The sequence below is a fragment of the Fusarium oxysporum genome, chromosome 2 (genome assembly GCF_000149955.1).
Source record: "Fusarium oxysporum f. sp. lycopersici 4287 chromosome 2, whole genome shotgun sequence".
Lineage (NCBI taxonomy): Eukaryota > Fungi > Ascomycota > Sordariomycetes > Hypocreales > Nectriaceae > Fusarium > Fusarium oxysporum.
In genome coordinates this window covers 960,412-981,741 of record NC_030987.1, presented here as the reverse complement: position 1 = coordinate 981,741, position 21,330 = coordinate 960,412, and the positions used below count along the sequence as shown (strand labels likewise).

General features: G+C 49.4%; 6 protein-coding genes across 13 annotated transcripts; 2 read left to right on the top strand and 4 right to left on the bottom strand.

The window, feature by feature from the left end:
• Positions 1 to 81: 81 nt before the first annotated feature.
• Positions 82 to 4,509, top strand: FOXG_05920 (elongation factor 2). The gene is made up of 5 exons (XM_018384390.1): positions 82 to 262; positions 332 to 468; positions 521 to 2,661; positions 2,742 to 2,829; positions 3,357 to 4,509. Exons 1-5 carry the CDS (start codon positions 243 to 245, stop codon positions 3,920 to 3,922), a joined length of 2,952 nt encoding a protein of 983 aa, XP_018241465.1. The 5' UTR covers positions 82 to 242; the 3' UTR covers positions 3,923 to 4,509.
• FOXG_19142 (uncharacterized protein) lies at positions 4,160 to 5,669 on the bottom strand. The gene is made up of 2 exons (XM_018399324.1): positions 5,079 to 5,669; positions 4,160 to 4,866 (listed from the first exon to the last, which is right to left on the bottom strand). Exon 1 carries the CDS (start codon positions 5,487 to 5,489, stop codon positions 5,133 to 5,135), a length of 357 nt encoding a protein of 118 aa, XP_018241464.1. The 5' UTR covers positions 5,490 to 5,669; the 3' UTR covers positions 4,160 to 4,866; positions 5,079 to 5,132.
• A 264-nt stretch (positions 5,670 to 5,933) lies between these two features.
• On the bottom strand, positions 5,934 to 7,797 carry FOXG_05919 (uncharacterized protein). The gene is made up of 2 exons (XM_018384389.1): positions 7,113 to 7,797; positions 5,934 to 6,954 (listed from the first exon to the last, which is right to left on the bottom strand). Exons 1-2 carry the CDS (start codon positions 7,342 to 7,344, stop codon positions 6,575 to 6,577), a joined length of 612 nt encoding a protein of 203 aa, XP_018241463.1. The 5' UTR covers positions 7,345 to 7,797; the 3' UTR covers positions 5,934 to 6,574.
• A 5,508-nt stretch (positions 7,798 to 13,305) lies between these two features.
• On the top strand, positions 13,306 to 19,026 carry FOXG_05918 (uncharacterized protein). 8 transcript variants are annotated; one of them, XM_018384384.1, is made up of 10 exons: positions 13,306 to 14,685; positions 14,748 to 14,792; positions 14,848 to 15,387; positions 15,441 to 15,782; positions 15,836 to 16,117; positions 16,169 to 16,722; positions 16,775 to 17,083; positions 17,165 to 17,262; positions 17,316 to 17,335; positions 17,408 to 19,026. In XM_018384384.1, exons 1-10 carry the CDS (start codon positions 14,580 to 14,582, stop codon positions 17,593 to 17,595), a joined length of 2,484 nt encoding a protein of 827 aa, XP_018241458.1. In that variant the 5' UTR covers positions 13,306 to 14,579; the 3' UTR covers positions 17,596 to 19,026. The 8 variants fall into 8 exon arrangements, with proteins under 8 accessions (XP_018241458.1, XP_018241457.1, XP_018241456.1 ...); XM_018384383.1 differs by having other exon boundaries at positions 17,316 to 19,026; XM_018384382.1 differs by having other exon boundaries at positions 16,775 to 17,262.
• Positions 17,492 to 19,585, bottom strand: FOXG_05917 (uncharacterized protein). Its single transcript, XM_018384380.1, has 3 exons — positions 19,268 to 19,585; positions 19,060 to 19,218; positions 17,492 to 19,006 (listed from the first exon to the last, which is right to left on the bottom strand). The coding sequence occupies exons 1-3, from the start codon at positions 19,503 to 19,505 to the stop codon at positions 18,540 to 18,542; spliced, it is 864 nt and encodes a 287-aa protein (XP_018241454.1). The 5' UTR covers positions 19,506 to 19,585; the 3' UTR covers positions 17,492 to 18,539.
• Positions 19,586 to 19,646: 61 nt separating this feature from the next.
• Positions 19,647 to 20,496, bottom strand: FOXG_05916 (uncharacterized protein). The gene has a single exon (XM_018384379.1). It carries the CDS (start codon positions 20,481 to 20,483, stop codon positions 19,740 to 19,742), a length of 744 nt encoding a protein of 247 aa, XP_018241453.1. The 5' UTR covers positions 20,484 to 20,496; the 3' UTR covers positions 19,647 to 19,739.
• Between the last annotated feature and the right edge of the window lie 834 nt (positions 20,497 to 21,330).

The window sequence follows — 21,330 nt, the reverse complement described above, 5'->3', positions numbered from 1 at the left end:
CCTGTCAATTTCCGGCCCCACTCGTACCTGCCTCAGTCTTCCCGTCTTTGCTCTTCATAAATGATCGATTGCACGTGACATCAAAAAAGTTGGCGACAGAATAGAGCTGCGCGCGTGAAGTCAGGTCCAGACAGGGAGCTTTAGTGGCAAGATTGACGATTAGAGAAACCGAATTCTCACGTCGCCAATTGTTTGCGCATACAGAAACACGCATTTGCGCATCTATTCTATACACAGTGACGATGGATGATCTTTACGACGAGTACGTATCTTGTTCTTTCGTCGCGTTTCGAGCTTGACAATTTGACGGCGCGCTGACTTATCGCGACAGGTTCGGTAACTTCATTGGCGAGGAGGCCGAGTCCGAGGAGGGCTCAGAGGTCGGCGTTGGTGCGGATGACTATACCTACGATGACGAGCCAGATGAGGCTCCTGGTGTGACAGGCCAGGAGCTCATGGAGATTGACGGTACGAGCCCGGGACCCAGGCTACGAACATATACTAATTCATGGGTTGGCAGATGGCCCATCAAATGCGATTATTCTCCACGAAGATAAACAGTACTATCCAACTGCCGAGCAGGTATACGGCGCCGATGTCGAGACCCGTGTCGAAGAAGAGGATGCCCAGCCTCTATCCCAGCCCATCATCGCCCCCATCGAGCAGAAGAAGTTCAATATTGAGGAAGCCGACCTTCCACCCGTGTTCTTCGACCGCGAGTTCATGACAGACTTGATGAACTTCCCAGAACAAACGCGAAACGTAGCATTAGCTGGACATTTGCACCATGGAAAGACTGCGTTCATGGACATGTTGGTACTCGAGACACACGACATCACAGATCGACTTGAACGAAGAGTGGGCAAGAACCGGGATGAGCAATTGAGATATACGGACGTACATATCTTGGAGAGGGAAAGGGGTTTATCTATCAAGGCAGCGCCAATGAGTTTGGTACTGCCCAGTACCAAGGGCAAGTCGCACCTGGTCAACCTGATCGATACTCCTGGTCATGTTAACTTTGTCGATGAGGTGGCTGCCTCGTTCCGTTTGGTTGACGGTGTCTGTCTGGTGGTGGATGTGGTCGAGGGAGTTCAGATCAACACGGAGCAGATCATCAAGCACGCTGTTCTCGAAGACATTCCCTTGACGCTTATCATCAACAAAATGGACCGCCTCATCCTCGAGCTGAAGCTGCCACCCAAGGACGCATACTTCAAGCTCAAGCACGTTGTCGAGGAGGTGAACACTATTATCACAAACACGGCTCCAATCAAGGCCGCTTCCAAGAGGATAAGTCCTGAGAGGGGCAATGTTCTATTTGCCTGCACAGATATGGGTTGGTGTTTCACGTTACCGAGCTTCGCCAAGATGTACACAGAGACCTTTGGAGATATCAACGTGGACGAGTTTGCGAAGCGGTTATGGGGCGACATCTACTATAACCCAAAGAAGCGAAACTTCTCACGAAAACCCCTGGACGAGCGCTCAGCACGATCGTTCGTTCACTTCATCCTTGAGCCCATCTACAAACTCTTCACACACTCGATCAGCGACAGTCCAGAAGACCTGAGGCCAGTGTTGGCCTCATTGGGCATTGAGCTCAAGCCTTCACAATATAAGGCTGACGCAAAGGTGCTTCTGAAGCTAGTATGCGAGCAGTTCTTCGGTCCATCAACAGGCTTTGTGGATATGATCGTTAAGCACATACCAACTCCCATCGAGACCGCTGAACGATTGCTTGAGCGATATTATACCGGCCCATTGGACTCGAAGGCCGCTGCCTCCATGAAAGCTTGTGACCAGGACGGTCCATTAGTCGTTCATATCACCAAACTCTTCAACACAGCCGATGCAAAGAGCTTTCACTCATTCGGACGTGTACTGAGCGGCACAGTTCGACCAGGTATGCAAGTACGCGTTCTTGGTGAAGGCTACTCCCTGGACGATGAGGAAGATATGGCTATGGCCACTATCTCAGAAGTGTTCATCGGCGAGACAAGATACAACATCCCTACCGACGGCGTGCCGGCCGGTAACCTTGTGTTACTTAGCGGCGTCGACAACTCCATTGTCAAGTCCGCTACCATCATCCCTCCCAAACTAGAAGATGACGAAGACGCCTATATCTTCCGGCCTATCACACATTTCACAGAGTCTGTCCTTAAGGTTGCCGCCGAGCCTATCAATCCCTCCGAACTCCCCAAGATGCTTGACGGACTAAGGAGGATTCAAAAATCGTACCCCCTCATCAAGACTAAGGTCGAAGAATCAGGGGAGCATGTTGTCCTCGGAACTGGAGAGTTGTACATGGATTGTGTGCTGCACGACCTTCGTCGTCTGTATGCTGACATGGACATCAAGGTTTCTGACCCGGTTACGCGGTTTTGTGAGACTGTTGTCGAGACATCAGCGACAAAATGCTATGCTATCACCCCCAACAAGAAGAACAAGATCACCATGGTTGCTGAGCAGCTGGAGAAGGGAATCTCAAGTGATATTGAGAGCGGCGCCGTACGTATCCGCGATCCCATTCGCAAAACTGCCAAGTTTTTCGAAGAGAAGCATGGCTGGGATAAGCTGGCTGCTCGCAGTATTTGGGCTTTTGGCCCTGAGGAGACAGGGCCCAACATCCTTCAAGACGATACTCTTCCCACTGAAGTAAGTTTTAACCCTGTTATGTCGCTTATGTTGATCGCAGCGGTGCCCTATCGTATGAGCATGGCTAATATAAAGTTCAGGTGGACAAGAAAACACTCAATGCTGTCAAAGAGTCTATTCGACAAGGGTTCAGCTGGGCTACCCGCGAGGGACCCCTGTGCGAAGAACGTAAGCATACTCTTTCATTTTCTATCTTGGGCCACAATCTATTGCCCAGTGGCTCGTTTCGAGGAAACGTTGTATCAACAGTATGGGGCACATCCTTCAAGTGAAGAGTGGGCTTTGTATATGTTTCATTATCAGCAGTTACCATTGGCAGTGGACCTCGACAGCAACAGAGACAAGGTAGTTCCTTGTGGAGTTTCCACGAACTCTCCACCTCTGCCTTCCAGCGCCTTTCGCTGGCCCATATGCGGCTGGCAAAGACTTGGCAGTCTCCAAACGTGGATTCTTGCAGAATGTCGATGGGACCACCTGTTTCCACTGTGTAAGGGATTTTGTTCTGAATAGGATTGCGGACAGAGCCGTTTGACCGCTCCCGTTCTGCCAGGAACAAATGGAAAAGGAAATCCGACGATCCCTTGCCCCCTGACAGCAGATAGCTTATCCTCTTGGCCCTTGCGAGGAGATATCCAGATATCCAGATCAGGAGCAACAGTGAACGATTCAAAACAAATACTGACATGAGGCAACAGCGATACGAAACACAAAGTTCAAGGTTACAGATGTGCTACTAGCCAACGAGGCCATCTTCCGTGGAGGTGGCCAAATCATCCCCACCTCTCGACGAGCGTGTTATTCCTCCTTCCTTATGGCATCGCCCCGCCTCATGGAGCCTGTCTATTCAGTCTCTGTAACGGGCCCTGAGGACTCCTACATGGAGGTCTACAATGTGCTCTCGCGGCGTCGCGGACACGTTTTGTCAGATGGTCCCGTTGCTGGTACGCCGCTGTATCGCGTCAACGGTCTACTGCCTGTCATTGACAGTTTCGGCTTCGAAACCGACCTGCGGATCAAGACGCAGGGCAGTTCGATGGTTAGTCTTGTGTTTGACAGCTGGAGCATCGTGCCTGGTGATCCTCTCGATCGCGAGCAGATCATTCGTCCACTCCAGCCTGCTTCTGCACAGGCAACTGCCCGCGACTTTGTTCTCAAGACACGACGACGCAAGGGTCTAAGCGAGGACGTTAGCGTCAAGACGTTCCTTGAGCCTGAGTTCTATCAGAGCCTGATGGAGAGTGGGATGCTTGGAGAGATCTAAACATTTGCAATCTGTGGATGAGCAACGGGCGGGATATTCCGGGAGGGTCTTGAGGGTCCAACATGAGGAACAGGGGCTGCACGAACGACTCCATTAAAGATCTTGGAGTAGTTGAACCCCGTTGGCTGAGCCTTGTTTGATGGAGATAGCCACCTGCATTTTGATAAAACGAGTTTGGTAGCAAGGATGAGATGGAAGATCAGTGGCGTATTGCGGAACCGTAGAGGACAAGCAGGTCAACGGGAAGGTTTCATATAGACCAGCATAAACAGGGAACAATAATCAGAAATCAAGGCCAGGTGTTGAGGTTCTTTGAGTTTTTGCCTACTCCCAATTCTGTCATATAAAATAAGTTCCTGCAGAGTTGGCCATTCTAATGCTGTTCTGGTTAGACCCCACGTTCCTTGTCAACGACGATGGGGTCTGTTTGTTGACAGGACCTTTTTCAAGATGCCGACGATGCTAGGGGATTTATCCTTGAGCTTTACCGTGCAGACTGTAGCGTCATGGCATGGTTATGCTTTACGACGGATCGCGCACCAGATAATTAAAGCCAAGGTTAATAACATTCGGGATCTGGACTAGTGTCGCAGTTGGTTCACTAGACAGTTCATACAGAAGCTTACAGTCCTGTTAATACAGATATAAAACAAAGGTCAAAGCAACAATGAAGATGGTGGAGTTGAACGAGCGCTTCGTGGAAGCTTCCACGGGACTATTAACCGTGATCTCAACGGGTCTTTTTAGAAACCCTTGCCCTTTCAGGGACCACGGTTTGAACCTCGTGGCAAGCAAGTGAATGACGAAGCGGTTGATAAGCATCGCGACAGGGATCATTGACAGGACACAAGGTTTGCTGGGGTGCCGGGAACGATGGGCATGAGCCCATCTGCCAGGCACATCCATAACCATCTCGGTGAAGGCTTGAGGGCTAAAGCCATAACCTGAAGGTGTAACATTAGTCTGGGGTGCTGATGAAGGATATCACTCATGGCTCTTCAGCGATTAAGTCTAAAACTCCCCATTGGCTGTAGAGAGAGTTATTCCAAGACACTGGTGGCTTATGCCCACGTCACGAGGAGGTAGGAAATGCGGGATAGAGCAAGTGGTGTCTTGGAATATGCAAGACAATTGATGGTTGCGGACAAATACTTGCCATCATGTTCACTTTGACGATCGCCACTGATAAAATGCATGTCTCTTTGCAACGTCAATGGCGGACCAATCCCGAGACTCGTATCGAACCGGGGGGATCGCGTCGCGGGAGTTGCAAGATCGGGGGATCGTCACGCAGACGCAAGGCAAGGTTGCTTTCCCCCAAACATATCATTTGAGACCGTCCAAGCGAAATGCAACTGTGATCCCTGGGCGTCCACAAAACCGCAAACACACTGGGGGAGCGGGGGTTAACCCCTGAAGGATAGTGATATGGATGAAGTCTCCAAGACAGAAGCTCCTGGAGGCTGGAGCTAGGGGCGTGACTACGGTACTGTATGATTTCGAGGACAGACTGATTGATGAGTTGAGTACCGTGAGGCTTGACCGATTTGGTATATGATATGATCATGTGTGGCGGCAAGTCTAAATCCCCAGTTCTTTTAGACCTGCCAAACGGGAGTTACTGGTCTTGGCAGGACATGCCACGAAAGGAGAAATCGCACAAAACAGACGGCTCTTGATAGTGCCCTATGAGAGAGGACCTTGCCTCTTGGCTATGAAAAGGGCCGACAGAGTCAAGCATGACGTCTCGTGGCGGTAGGTTCCGTTCCGTAGCCTACAGTGCCTGTCAAGGCACTGAAGTGACCATAAACCATGGGGCCCAGACTCAGTCAGGTCAGGGACGTTTGGATTTGCGGCGACCCGAAGTGGGGGACGTTGGGACGCCTCCACGAGTAACATGCTGATATAGGGCGCTACTTAGTATGGTACGACGATGATTCCCAAAACGGAAAGCTAATCGTGGAATCTGGTCGACGTCGGTTTTTATGCACGAGAGGATAAAGAAGAAACAGAGGCTCATGGACGAAGGAAGTTGAAGGAGTCGACATATATCTTTGATTGTGAATATGTGCGTATTCATACATCAAGGCAAATGCACATGCATTTGTTGCAACCCAACCATGTGTTGTGTATCAAACTAAAAATTAGCTCGAGGTGACACCAATGACATTCTCGATACTCTCAAAATACCAGATTCCAACAGTCAAATATATTGGAATGTCCACTCGTTGCGATGTTGCACTTGGACTGGAGGAAGGTTTCTCATGGGTAGCGTGACTTGCTCGTGGTAGCTGAACCTTATTTGGATGAGGATATCCATGATAGAACCCCTTGTCCTTGCTCTCCAATCAAGAATCGCTGTTTTCCCCAGCGGTCTCTCATTACCAGTTTAACGGTACAATCTATCCAGACTACCCCAACTTGAATGCCGAGATTCAAGACATGGTAAGGTCACCAAGGTGGTATTTTCGCTCCTGCCATTCGGCTTCGGAACGAGAATGATCATGTTCCGCATCCTTCGTATTGGTCACTTGTCTATGTTGTAGTGACATTAATCGATGGTGCGCACCAGAAGATCAGCGAGCCGAATCCCTGTGATATTGAAGCCTTCTAAAAGAGTGTAGTCTTCAAAAATAGAAGCTTTTGTCATGACTAAGCGCAAGTTTCCAACATCTTGTCCAGTACTCCCTTCAGAGTGTCGTTCTCTAAAGCTGCAGCAACTCGTTCCTTATCGCCTAATTGCTTGTTGACTTGGTCATCTTGGTTGTGGCTGTTCTCTTTGCAGGTAACATCCACACGGTAGTTGGGCGGCAGTGCCTGCTCCAGTCTTACTCGAACTCCCAGTCCGATAACGGTGGCTAGCGAACAGTGGGTGATGGTAGGCGTGATCTCCACAACCACCTGGACGATGGTATTGGGGTCAGGAACACCCATAGAAGGAGAGGGAGTAATGTGAATATCAGAGAGGTTAATCACTGACAATTGGCCGAGTGATACCGGGTGCTCTGGATCCGAGATTGTTGAGATCAGATCTGTCCAACGTTAGTGCCATGTCTTGTTAAACGTGGATATGTACTCGAGCCACTTGGAACCCTCACGAGTCCCGAGCCCCAGCGTAAATGCGCACGAAGATATTGGAGTGGCAAATTCACCAACGAAATGACTCAAGTGGAATGGAGAAGGATCATACCATAAATTTCTTGTTCGTCAATAGCTTCGGATGAGAATTCATCCTGCCAGTCGTTCATTCGAGGCCATGCGGCCGGACCTTGACCGAAAGGCCCTGAAAGATACGATGGCTTCGCGAAGATGATATCGTCGTATTTGGAGTCCGGACCCCGACGCGGCTCAGACTTCTTCTGCCGGGTAGGCAGCTGAGATGCACTCAGGATAGTTGGATTCGCGTTATCCAAGGTTGCCATTGCGATGCAGAACTTGGACCAACTCAATATGCAGGGATCTCAGATTCAGATGGCCAAGGCTTTGAGGCTATTTGGGATGAGGTGACGCGGCAAGGGAGAGCAATGGGTCGTCAATACAGGATATGCAGGAGATGAGATGGTGGAGATGATGACAGCTGCAAATGAGCTATGCTAATTTTGAAAGCTTAAAGAATTTGTCGTTAATGGACAAGGTTGTTTGTTGTATGGGGAAGGGATTTGATGATTTGAAGTTCAAAGTGGGAGGGGTAGTAAGTACAAAGTATAGCAGAGTTACTAAGCGCCACATCTGATAAGCCTCGCAAATTGGTGAGGCGCAGCACGGTCCATCGCCAAGTTTGACGACCAATTAATGCTTCACTTTGATCTTTGGGCTGCAATGATCAACATTCGGTAGATAAACACGGATAGGAGAGATCATCATGTCCTCAAAACTTGGCGCATTCATGCACAAATTTCTTGAATCTGTGGTGTTTGTTGGAAGGTCACTCACCATCAGATACAGGGGTCAAAACATTGGACACAAAGTCTGTATCCAACAATGACCCCATGTCTCGTAGAACGTTAGCGAATGAGCGGTAAAAGTCTTGGCGCCTCCCACTTGGTTACGAGTCAAACACAGGAAAGAAGGCTGGCGGTGTGAGCTGACAATAGCAATTTCCACACAAACTAATAACATATAGCCTCCACTACCTTAAAAAAGGTCCTGCCATGGCTCTTGACAGGTCCCGTCCGTATTAGAGGTGAGGCTGCGGGGGCTGCCCAGGCTTAGGGAGTGCCGGCCGAGTGAGTTGAGTGCGTGATTCTGGAAACTCCGTGGAAGGGTCTCCCATCCTTGCAAGGAACGCGCTTGGAAGCCGCTCAGAAGCGCTGTCCCTGTCGCGATTGGGCCGACGGACCATGGCGTGCGTGCGTGTCCCTGAAGTCTGTGGCCCTGAAGTCTGAGCACGAAGGATCGTGGCGCGCGATCTCTCCCCAATATCGGAGGTGTTTTCTAGAACAGGGTAGCCTCATCGACTCCCACGAGATGAGAGATTCAACACTACACTACTGTACTGTACCCGTACAGTCCGGAAGATGGTCTGCAGGATCCGTTCCGCTACCACTACCACGTTGTTCAACTACCGACCTACGACCTGTGCTGTTGGTTGTTCGCACATAAATTTCATGCTGATCATGACCTCAAATTCTGCTAAAATGTTCCGCGGGCCGATTCGGGTGGGAATCAACCACAATCTCAAGCCTCAAGGTCTGAATCCAACGCCCGCACTTGTCAGGTATTTTTACACAAGTATTAGTCAGAACTTCATAATTGAGGATCTTTGCCCACCACACTATAGCCGGCTCAGCTACGGATACGGAGTGTCTGCTGTGCAGGATAGGACAGTACAGGACAATGCAACGATGATGGGGCAAGATTTACCCTGGGGTTAGCATGGGTTGTTAGCAGAATGAGGTTCTTGGTTCAAGACGCAGATATGAGCCCTCTGTCGAAGAAATACAGCGAGTATAGTCCGCCAATGAGGAAATAGGATGGCCAGATTCGTAAACCGTCTGGTTTAATTACCCACATAAGGGACGAGGTTTCGAGCGGAACACGCCGACGAGATACGAATAGATACAGTATGAGGCATGGCGAGTTTCTTGTTCAACTCATCGCACCGAGAATAATCGCCTGCAGAAAACAAAACAGAGTTTTGCGTCAGAAACACTGAAACCTGTATAGTAAGAGAAACTCAGTCCTGTTTCCGGTTGTCTATTAACTGTCGGACCGGGTATATCGATAATTCTTCAAGTTGCAAGACTGAGGTGAAGAGACGGGGATCCCCGTCCCGTCAACTCCGCCCGGGAACTCGAGCCTCGGCACAAAGCAACCCCACAGCGCATTTAGTTGACGTCTTTGCTAAGAAACGCACAAACATGGCATGTGATATCAAACAACTTCTCGTTATTAGGTGCACCGTCAATGCAAGCGCAGACGAATCAATCTCGTGTGCCTCCTGCAGGAGCACCAAAAGCGAAATGGGCCAAGGACTGGAATAACATGGTTCAACATGGAACTGCCACCAGTCAAGAGACTCATTGAGTACGGGATAGTTAGTCTTGTTTCTCTTGCTTAACCGACCTCTGGGAAATGACGCTAGGGGAGAACCAGTTTGAGGACCCAAGGGGAATGGATCATCCTGATGGGTACGGGTTAAATGTAGGGGTCTAGCTTAATGTCAAGAGGTATTTAGTTTGTATTTCTAAATATGCGTGACCTAATACCTATCCATCCATCCATCTCTTTGTTGATTGATATCACAATCTCCACTGTAAGTGAGTGAGAAACAAAAGCCCGCGGAGGAGAATATGATATGTCACGACCAGATCGGCAAAGAAGTTCGTACTCGTCCAATTCTCTCACTCCTTGATATTTCCGAATCTTCATGCAAGTCTGCCACAAACGTACGTGCGTAGTTGACTGGAAATGAATCTCAGTCATTTGGCCCCCGAATTTAACGGCACCTAGGGTATCTGGCGCGTGGCAGATGCAGCGGACACCAATCTGCACGGGCGATCTTCATGCGACCACTTGGAAAGTCAAGCAACGACAGTCTAGGCAGGTCCTTTTCTGCTGTACCTTTTTTCCACCGCATCGATTCGTCATGGTGGTGGCAAGATAGTATGATACGAGGCGTTCGTCAACGGTAGAATACAAAAACTAGTAGAACCGACAGGGTTGGGTAATGTATCCGACGAACCCACACAAGCCACCCTTAGATCACACGGCCTCGCAAAGGAGCCAATACCATACGCACTGTAGCTGTTGTTATCCTGTAGGCTGTACCGTAAAACGATGAAGAAGTTGAGGCATCGATCAGGACATCGTGCGGTTGGCATCCACCCGAATTTGGACTGCTGCAGATTTGGAAAGGTCTCCAGTCTCAAGAACTGTTTAGCATTGGATCTAAATCATCGTGGGTCACAGAATTTCACATTTGGTTAAGTTGCAAATGGATATTGGATGGCGCTAGTTTGGCCGCGGTGTCGGTATCTGGAGCTGCCCAGCCTAGGGCAGACAAGAAAACAGGTCCGCTATCCTAAGTGACGAAAATACTCAGGCGAATGTTGTGTATTTTAGTACGCCTTTAGACCAGTTAATTTTGGCACCTGTTTTAACGTCAGAAGTTTTACCACCCCCCGAGGCCAGCCTAGCCCAGTCCAGGGCTCTGTCAACTCAGATCCAATGGCGGGACATCTGGAAATTCTCCAGAGAGATGAACCCAACATGGAAGGCAGATGAAGTACGTACGTACCGTTCTTGTGCCCTGACCAGGGTCCTTTTGGGTCTTTGAGGCCCTTGCGTGCTTGTTGGCATGTTCCTGTGTTATGAGGAGAGCGAGGGGGCTTTCTCAAGTCAAGTTGTGACGTTTGACGTTCAAACTGAGATATTCTGACTCGGAATAATCGACGTCGGTTCGGTAGTTGGGCAAAAATCTATGTATGCACCATGGTCACTCGAAACGACCAAAGACGGACGGATGAGATCCCAGATCCATGGATATGCCTTATCCCAGTTCTACCAAGAGACGGGAAGTTTATGTAATTGCAAAGTTTCACGGAGGAATAAACAGCCCCCTTCGAAAATCCTGGTTTGGGATCATAGCTTCTAAAGGAACCTCGGTACACTAACTGGTTGCTTACCTGCCTTATTCTATCGACTAGGATGTAGCTTCTAGCAGCCACTTTGGAGCGTCTAATAGGCTTATCTAGGTAATTACCATTGCTGAAATAGAACTCGCATGGCGGTTTCATTATGACGATCATGCTTGGGATTGTTTTTATAGTCTTGAATGCTAGTGGAGCGTTTAACCGCATTGCCCCAAACTAACTGATTATGATCAAGAAACTCATATCCTGAGACAGTAAATATCTGAGAGTCTCGATAATCAAACTAACCAAATTGCACAATTACAGTAACTACGAATTCGCATGCATGACTGTTGAGACATGGTGGACCTCTGTGATTAGCCGTTGAGTAGCGATCTTTTCTTGGCCAGCGAGATGGTCGTCCAGTTATAGAAAGTCATGACTAGAAGATGCAATGATGGCTGAAAAGGGCAGCTTGCTATTGTATCCAGTCAGGATAGTTGAAGGAGCTTCACTGAATACCGCACAGCAGAGCCGAGGGGCGACACCTGACACACTGGGCCTAGCCAGGGCGAGCAAGGCAAGGTAATGAAAATGAATGACGAACCAGCAAATCTTGACAACTCATAGCGCTAGAAACCAATTAGACGTGGATTTGGTTCCGCATCTCGCGTCAGTATTTGTAGCGGATAGCGTACCGTAGTGCAGTCTTGTAAGTAGTTCGCGAAAGGTGAGGTGAGCTGGCGCCCGCAATCTTGAGGTATAAGGCTGCGGAGAGTGAGAAGAGAGTTTCCGGCAGAAAATCATTAGTCCCCTACCGGATACAGTGTCGATTTGGAAAAAGAGACACGCCCCCCTAGAGCCTAGAGAGAGGACCAGGCCCATGTCCAATCTCGAAAAGCCTCTTCAGCCCTAAGTGTCAAGTTGAGGTTGCTTCTCCAATGGGTGAGGTGCATGCTGCGACTAGCCCTGCGGCATGGCATGTGCGTGACGGAAGGTGCCTGAGTCCCGCGTATCGCGAACGGTAACTGGAAAGGACGGAAGGAGAAGAAGCGAGAGGAGCATCTTTTGTATGAGGTGTCCAAGCAGAGAGCCAGAAGAGGAAGGAAACTAAGGATATGCTGAGGTTGAAGTATCACAAGAGCCGACCAGCATCACCATCACCACCACCATCAATCAATTCACTCACTATCACCACTATCGGCATCTCCATCTCCGTCCGTTGTCTGCCTCCATCTCCATCATCATCATCGTCGATAGCTAGGTTACAGCACACCGACAACCCAGTGCGAGGGATCTCAATGCACCGTCATACTGTATATCCAGTGGCTTTAGGGCCCCTGTCTCTGTCTCTGTCTGGAGAGGCTGGCGCTGGATACTCCCATGAAATGCCTGTCACACATCCACATCCACATCCATGAGACGGGATGACCCCCCCTCCCCCCTCCTGCAACCTCCCAAGCGTTCAAGTCATAGGCCCTTGGCCGAGTACATACAGTACGGCGATGAGTCTGTGACAAGCGAACAGACATACAAGACGCATGCAGCAGACGCAACGCAACGCAACGCACGCAGTGCAGATGCAATGATGCAGTGCGGTGCAGGCCTGGCAGATTGGAGACAAGACAAGACAAGGCAAAGAATTAGTTGATCAAGTAAAGTACCTAGAACAACCCCTTGTTGGGGTCCCAAGTCTCGGCATACGTTTCATCAGAGCTCCTCAAAGCCATTGTCTTCGATTGGATACACACGCGACTCTGCCGTCGGGAATAATATCTTGAATTTTCTGCTGTGCTGTGCTATGTTGTGTTGCTGACTGTTGCTGTTCGGAGCATTCTTCATGTACGTGGCTACTAAATTCTCGCTCTCGTCGTGTGCGCCCGTTGAGAAGGGAACTCCATTCGGTATTTCATCCTCACTCGAATGTCATCGAGTCTTCTACTGCTTACACACTACAATGCATTGAAATCATCAAAAGTCCGCTAATGCCGCAACAGAGACCCCCCGGCTCTTATTCTCCAGCTAACAATTAAAGCACCACCACATTGAATCCTCCACAATCCTGTCCAAATCCATCCGATCCAGTCCATAATAGAGTACGTACACTTCATTGCAGAACATCTCGCAGCAAAGGACCCCGAAGCAAGCACCAGATATCCACTGCCACTCACTCGCTCGCTCGCTCACTCAATGCCCTGCCCACATTTTACGTCGTCGTGTGTCTTCTGTAACACACCGTCCACTCGGGCCGGTGCCCATAGCCGGTCCTGGGAGCTTTGGTTTTCTACAGTCTTGATAGAGAGTATCCAAATCAGTTCAAACCACAACATACGGTACTGGATTCGCCCCAGTACGGTACCTGCTGGCTCTAGCTCAGGCTCTGGCACTGGCTCTAGCTCTTAAGTTTCTAGGTTCTGGGCCTTCATCCCACACCCACGACGCCGCTTTTCCTTACCTGCATCTCCCCTCAAGCCCCTCCCCTAGCCTGCTGTACCCATCTCCATCGCCATCCCATCCCATTATTCCCCTCCCCTGGTCTCCTGTCCTGTCCCGCCCCTGTTAGTTGAGCCCTGGCTTGTCTTGTCTTGTCTGGTCTTGTCACCCTTTTGTGATCCAAATAACGCCAGCCCGAAACTCTCCACCATTTGCTCGTCACTAGTCTCTAGTGTGGTGAGGAGGGACTGACGGTCAGGCAAAGCATCCCAGGCAGGCTCATAGCACAGGCCAACGCGGGCCAGGCCAGGCCATACGCAGACAGATCAGGGCACTCACTCACTCTTCCAAGACAAGTCCCATAGGCCAAGCTTTCCCCGATACATATTATAACATCACACCCATGTTTTGATGCCGCCCTTGGCCCTGCCCTGCAAAAGCAAAGACGAAATAACTAACAATACAGGACCAAGACCAAGACCAAAGAGAGACAAAGTCAAAACTCAAAGCCACACGCAGTGGCTCTAAACACCCGACTCTACGGTTCACTTTAACTCCCACTACCTTACTCTAAGCTTTCCAAGACACACCATCGTCTACATACATAGTACAGTACCCCGACACGCCCCTAGCCAGCCCAGTTCCAGCCAGTCCAGCCAGCCAACTCGATTTAATACTGGACGTCTTTTAGCTGGTCTAGCTCTCGTACATACCATACAATATCTCTTGTCTGTCTGTTGTTGCGGTTTTCGCCTCCTTACGTTACGCTTTTTCTCTTTGCACGACAAATAGTTTATATCTCTTCCTACTTTACTCTACCCACGTCGCACACCTCCATTGTCTTGTCGCCCCGACTTGGATCTTGACCTTATTTACCGCCCAACGTTAGCCCATCGTTGCTTGCTTTTGTCGCCCACCGTCACGACATTGTCCCCACGAGCATCCCTCCACCCCGCGATTCTCCTCGCCATCGCGCGCAAACTCCCAAACTCCGAACATCTACCTATTTACCATTTACTCGATCTGTTGCGACGATCTCCCGACTCTCGTTTATCTGAATTTGCGAACCGATTTTCATGTTGACCGCCGTCATCGTCAATACTCGACGTTCTTAGAGGTACAAACCTCGGAACTGTACTGTACTGCTTATAATGTCAAACGACGACCCTACTGTTCGCCGAATTCTACCACAACAATCCCAAATGAATTCCTTTTCGTTTGCGCCGCAGCAATACACGCAGCGCGAGACCCAAAAGAGTGCGTGGGAGCATACAGCATATTCGTGTGCTATTTTGACATGGTGACTAACATACGTGTAGACTATGTGTTCGTTGACGAGCACAACCGCCATAAGCGGTTGAAAGGTATAATTATCCATGCAGGTACAAAGTTAATAATTGCATGCTAAGACTACAGCAGTTATGAGGGCTTGCGAAGGTTGCAGAAGACGGAAGATCAAATGTGACGCTGCGACTACAAACACATGGCCATGCTCGGCCTGCATAAGACTCAAGCTTCACTGCGTACGGCCAAATGGTTTCGATGGAGCCAACGACTCGACGACTTATGACACAACACCCATGAACCCTTCAGATCAATATCAGCAAATGCCAATGCAACATCAAGTAATGAACCCAGGCACAAAGATCTCGCCAGCTGCTATGTACGGTGCTCCTCAGCCAGGTTACCCTGACCCGAGCGCCCAGTATCAGCATGTTCAGTACGATACCTCTCAGCAACCTGGTGGTATGCCTTATGGTGCTGTTGCGCCTTCCGGTTCGATGATGGAACAGCATTATGCAGGCCAGAATGTGTTTCCCACTCCTCCAATGCACCAGCCACCACCGCCTCCTGCAGCTCAGCAGCAACCTTCCCCAGAGGCTTACTCACCTGGAGAATATCAACATCATGACCTTGCAGATCTCTTGGGAACGCTGAAGGTCAATGAAACTGGTACAGGTAGGGGTTCATAATACCCATGCTCACCCATACAGTTACTGATGTCTATATAGCTCCATATCTCAGGAACAAGGCATCGTTCAGACGTGAAGAGGAACCAGCTATCGAAGACGATGAGGAGTTCCCGGCCAATTTACCTAGGCCTGCACCTGGCCATAAGATTCGCATACCGCCTGAGTTAATGCCCGATGACGAGACAGCACTCAATTATTTCGACCTTTATTTCACACACGTTCACCCTTACGTTCCTGTGTTATGCAAGACGGTCTTCTACCAACAATGGAACACGGACCGAAACTCTATTTCTCCTTTGATTCTGGAAGCGATCTTTGCTATGGGTGGCCGTTTGGCTGAGGAACCGGGTGAGGGCCAACAATGGCTTGCCCTCGCTTCTCGTAAGTGCTGTTAATTTGTACAAGAGAATTGTGAGGATACTCACACAATTTAGGACACGCCGATTCTTTCATGGACATTCCACGTTTGAGCACTCTTCAAGCCCTGCTTATGATTCTCAAGGCTCGCGAAGCTGCACCCAAGCGAGGTTACTATTATCGTTCTTGGATGACTGTTGTACAGTGTGTTCAGATGGGCAAGGACCTGGGCTTGGATGAGCATTATGAGGACCACCAAGCAGGTATTTCTTGCGAGTTTACCCCGGTTGAGTGCCAACTTCGAAAGCGATTATGGCAGCTGGTCTTTGTCTGCGAGGTCATGGTTGGAGCTCCTCAAGGTAAGTGACAATTGCATGGATACTGTTGTGTTGATGGCTAACATGAACAAGGGCGACACGACCACGCCGTGAAACTTAACACAGTTGATTTCACCGCTGCGAGACCAGTTCCAGGCTGCGAAGAATCCGAATACCACATCTCGCGCAATTTCAGCTACTTTTCTCAGGTTGTGCGAACTGTTGCTACCATGAGCAAAGTTTACACAAGACTACGAAGACGAAAAGATTGGGGTGTTGACCCTGAATTCCAGCAGTTGGGACAAAGTTTCAACACTTGGCTGACCGAACTGCCTCCGGATCTGGCCATTTCCTTCCCACCAGATGGATCGCCTCCTTGGATTCCCTCGCACTTTATCGGAAACATGCACGGATACTACTATCTGGCCATGATTCTGTTTCATCGACCTATTCTGTCATTCCTTGACCCTAATTCTCCGGACGGACAATGGAAACGCCATATGATGATTTGCTACAGCTCTGCCAAGGCATTGTGCCGTCTTCAGGAGGCAACTCTCAACTCTTTTGGACTTACGGGACTCCAGTGTATGCAGCGAGGCTTCAGTTTCTCTCTTTATGCAGGCCTCTCTTGCATCGTCATTCATCTGGTAGGTTTCCGAAGAGGATAGCCGTCGACACAAACTGACTCATTTTCAATAGGTTGCAATTGTTTCACCAGACCCCGAGTTCAACACTGATGCTCGCGAATACTTTACGAGGCACATGAGGGTGTTGGAGAAGGTGATGGAAGCATGGCCGATGCCAGAGTTAGAGAAGCAGATCAATGCACTACGAGATGCTTTCTCAGCAGATGTTCGAAAGCCATTCGTCCTGAAACCCAGCTTTCCCTACGGCAGCCCTCATCCTTCCACCCACTCCAGCCCTCCTCGCGGTAACGACTCATTCCGACCAGTAATCCACCGGACAGGGTCCATTGATCAACATTTGGATACACACGGTGCTCAACAAGTCAGTTATACCAACCACCCCATTACACCTCCTATTTCCGCGGGCCCTTTGGACAGCAAAAGTGACTCCCCAGCTGTACAGTCGCTCGTCATGATGTCGCAAGGATCGCAAGCTCCTGGAATGCCCCAGAGCATGTCGATGACGGACCAACCCGCATGGAATCCATCGCGACTATTTGAGTAAGTTGAAGCTTTTTGTACTGTCATCTAGCAGCTTGCTAACTAGTTCTTAGACAATGGAACACCACATTTGGTACGCCTGCCTCTCACACACAATCCAGCTCCACCCCACCTCACACGAGCCCTCTTAACGCGTCGTCCTCAGGTGCCACGGAAGTTCCCACTATCCAGGATATCCAGGCAGTTCAGGCTTCAATGCCTGCTGGATCGCATCAAATCTCGCCATCTCAGTACTCGTCTGCACCGGTGCCAAACTTTGTCACCCCTGCAATGTGGCAAGAGTCGGTTGCAAGCGTTTACGAGGGTGGGTTGAAGCGAGCATGGGGCCAGTGATGAATATACACTGATGAAAGGATGCTATTGCTGATTGAGCTATCACCTCTCAAGGATGAATACTCCTGAAGCTGGTTCCTACTAGGCGAAAGGCGATCTGTCAACGAGCTCTGTGCTGGACTTGGTTACAGCAACAGAGCTCCTCTTGACGAATCTGCTAAGGACATGGCCCTATCAAGTTGTCAGACTTGTTGCAGTCCTTGAATACATGTTCCGTCATAGACAGAACTTGAATGTAGCCAGAAGAAGGAAGGGCTTGTATTATTGTATAGAACCGGTTGATTACGATGGTTTGACAGGATTGACAAGAACATATAACGAGCCATGATGGAGGCGTTAAGAATTATTTAGGCCCACAAGCAACAAATGGAAAGGGCCCGTACCTACTATGGGGTGCGTTTGTTTCGGTTGGACAGGCAGGATCCATGTACCAATATTTGTCTACGTGATTGACGACCTGGAAGGCTTCTGGCGGAGCATTGGGAACAAAGGAAAAACAGAAAGGAGTCATGGCCTCTGATTTGGTTTGATATGATATGCAACGTATAAATATCATGGTTGCGTGTACTGGGCGCACTGTTTGAGAGCTTGATTGATCTATCCTCATCTAATGGTGATATGTGTGCTATTGAAGTGACGAACATGTAGGGGTGTGTAATTGACTGGGGTCATGATACGAAGTCTTGAGTTGATGAACCAGGTGTTTGCCATTGGACGCCGATCAGAGCACGGGTCAACTTCATGTATATTGGTCTTCCACATGGAGATTATCCCGTTGCTCCGAAGCAATGGTTCCCGCGTTACCTGTTCATCAATTCATTGGGCCATGCTGTCCGTTTCTTTACGAGACTAGGCTTGTAATACTAACAACGAGCGAACCGAACAGCATTCCCGTTTCTCCGATATATCGTGCATACATGGTAGTACAGAACCGGACAAACGGTTCAAATCGAGACATTTCCCTTATAAGGTGACGCAGCCTTCAACGCCCTATTATCAATGCGCTCCTTGATGACATCCCAGATCCAACCATCGACCTTATCCGTCTTCTTCTGATACCGGACCCTCGTCTGCGGCCTCTTGTCCTGCACGTAGAACTTGCCCACGGCACGGAACATATACCACTTGCGCTTCGCGTTCTCTTCCTTGGTGTCACGGACGTAATTGATGAGGCCGAGACGGCGTCGCACAGGGCTCAGATCACCGGCGTGCATGCTGCTGTAGCGAGGCTTGGAGATGGCGCTCATGGTTGTTAGGGTGAGCGGTGTTGTGGGAGGGAGGTTCTTGATGAAGCGCTCTAGGATGGGGCGTGATGTTCGGGCGTAGGGGGGAAGGTGGATGTGGATGTGGGTTACGAAGGGGGAGGTTATGTAGGTGACGAATATGACGGGGATGATGCCGCATAGGACGACTTGGTGTTGTTAGTTGGTGGTTTGCTGTGAGGGTGAGTGAGATAGGACATACCGCCTGCGGTGAGTAGCTCGGGCTTTTCAGCTTTGATGTAGCTTGGTGCTACGACACAGCAGAAGAATGCGCCGAGGAAGAGCGTTGTGATTTTAAGCATAGCCATGAATGTGATGCGGCCTGTTCCAGCATGATATATGATGAGTTTCTCAGGGAGTTCTAAACAGCATCAGCCACCATTCTCTCGATCACTCCCAATCAGACCTACCAAATTCCTTGCCATCTTTAGAAGCAGCTCTAGCTTGTCGTTTAAGCTCATTTTCTATCTTGATGGGCTTCTTGGCTGTAGGTTTGGCGTAGCATCTCACTTGAGCTTGTAAAGACTTTTGTAGTGAGCGACGAAAGTTTCGGGGAAGGGCTGAGGATTGGAGAGGTGTTGTTTGGCGGGCGAGAGAGGTTAATTGAGTTGGCCGTAGCCTTGGTATTACCATTCTCAATTGATGCATTGTGATTGTTGTGTGAGTCGTAGTCGTTATGAGAGGCTCATGAGAACGATGTCAAAAACTGACGCCAGTGGGGAGACGCGCTGAGGATGGGGTAATTTTCACAGGGCTTCTGGCCACTTTGTCACCATAAAAATGACACATTCGGAAGATTTGGTGACAGCTTCAATTGTCTATACCATGATTCATTTATTCCATTCAGAGTTTATGGCTCTTATGTCTATTCTCTGATTCAAGTCAAACGACATTCTTCTGTAGCCACTCAATCCACTGCTCTTTTGTCCATCCAGAGCTAACATCCTGCACAACACCATCAAACACTGCAGTAGGAGTGACATGCACACCGATCAAACGGTTCATCTTGGTGATAACCTTGACATCGTTGGTGACCTTGTTACCCGCATTCAGCGCCCCATCCTCACCAGGCTTGTCAGAGATCACAAGTAGTTCAAACACCTTATCCGCATCAACGCCAACCTTGGCCGCAACCTTTGCCAAACGACGATACGTATCATTTCTCTTCTCGTTCACAACGTTCACATCAAAGTAGTCCTGCTGCTCATCGAACAACACAGCGCTAAACTCCCAGAACTTCTCAGGCGCAAGACGAAGAACAGCTAGAGCAGCTTCGTGCATGAGCGTGGAAGAAGGATGCCATGGCTGGATCTGCTGGCGGAAGATAAAGGTGAGGCTGGATGCCCAGGCTGGGTTGGCCTTGATGGCGGGGATCACGTCGTTTTGCAGCGTGCGGAAGATCTTGGCGGAGAAGGGACAGCAGTAGTCGAGATAGAACTCGAGAGTGTGAGTTGTGTGAGCGACGGCTGAGTCGGAGGCGGGAGGGTGGGCAAACTGAAGCTTCTGCCCGGCGAATTTAGGAGGAAGGGCCATGTTTAAGTATCTGATATGCTGATTTAGGTGAGTTGGGAGACGAGATGCTGTGTTTTTGAGATTATCACAGAGTATAAATGAGGTTGTATTCATGTGAAGAAGGATGATGCAATTGCGCAGCATCATCACATCACGTCTTATGTAATCGCAGCTCCATTTCGTATATGATCCTAGACAAGACCCATACCGTAAACCTTCTTACCTTGATGTCTTGACCATTATTTTCGTCGTCTTTTCGACTTGAATCATGGTTATCAAGCTTGAGGTATGCTTGTTCTACAGTGCTAAATGATTCACAGCCCAAGCACAATAGCCAAGACTCTTGTCGATCATAGCGGACCAGTAATATATGGGTGGGAACAAACACAAGACCAGACGCATCATCGATGTAACAATTGGCAGTCTCATCGTCACTTGGGCCTCATTTCTATTCCGGAAGTTTACCGCACGTGAGTGCGGTCAAGCTGCAGGGAGTTAGTTATCTTGGACGAGTGACGAGACATGCTTGCTCGTGATAACTCAAAGCTATTGGACCCTTCGGCTTTCACCTCGATTCACCGAATTGACATGCAAGTTATACGGCATAGACATGGGCGTGCCAAGACGGGGAGGGCTGTAATTCTCTGCCGGCGTTTGGCTTGGTTCGATGAAGCGTATTCGATCGTATTCCTGTGGGGTAAAAGAAAATCTAGACTTTTCTACGTTTTCACGGGCTTCAGTGTTGAGATTGTACCGTGATCAAGTGATCAATAGTTTGTGGATATTCTTCTGTTCATGGATCATAACGTAGCGTAGGTAGGTAACTACGGAGGTCTCCCGAGCTCTTGAGCCGCCCGTTCGCATGCTTCTTCCGGCCGATGACCGGGACCCAACGGAGGAGAGAGATTGCGGGGACGAGGTACAAGGAAATGCTCGTGGTTTTCCGTATTGACCCGTGTAT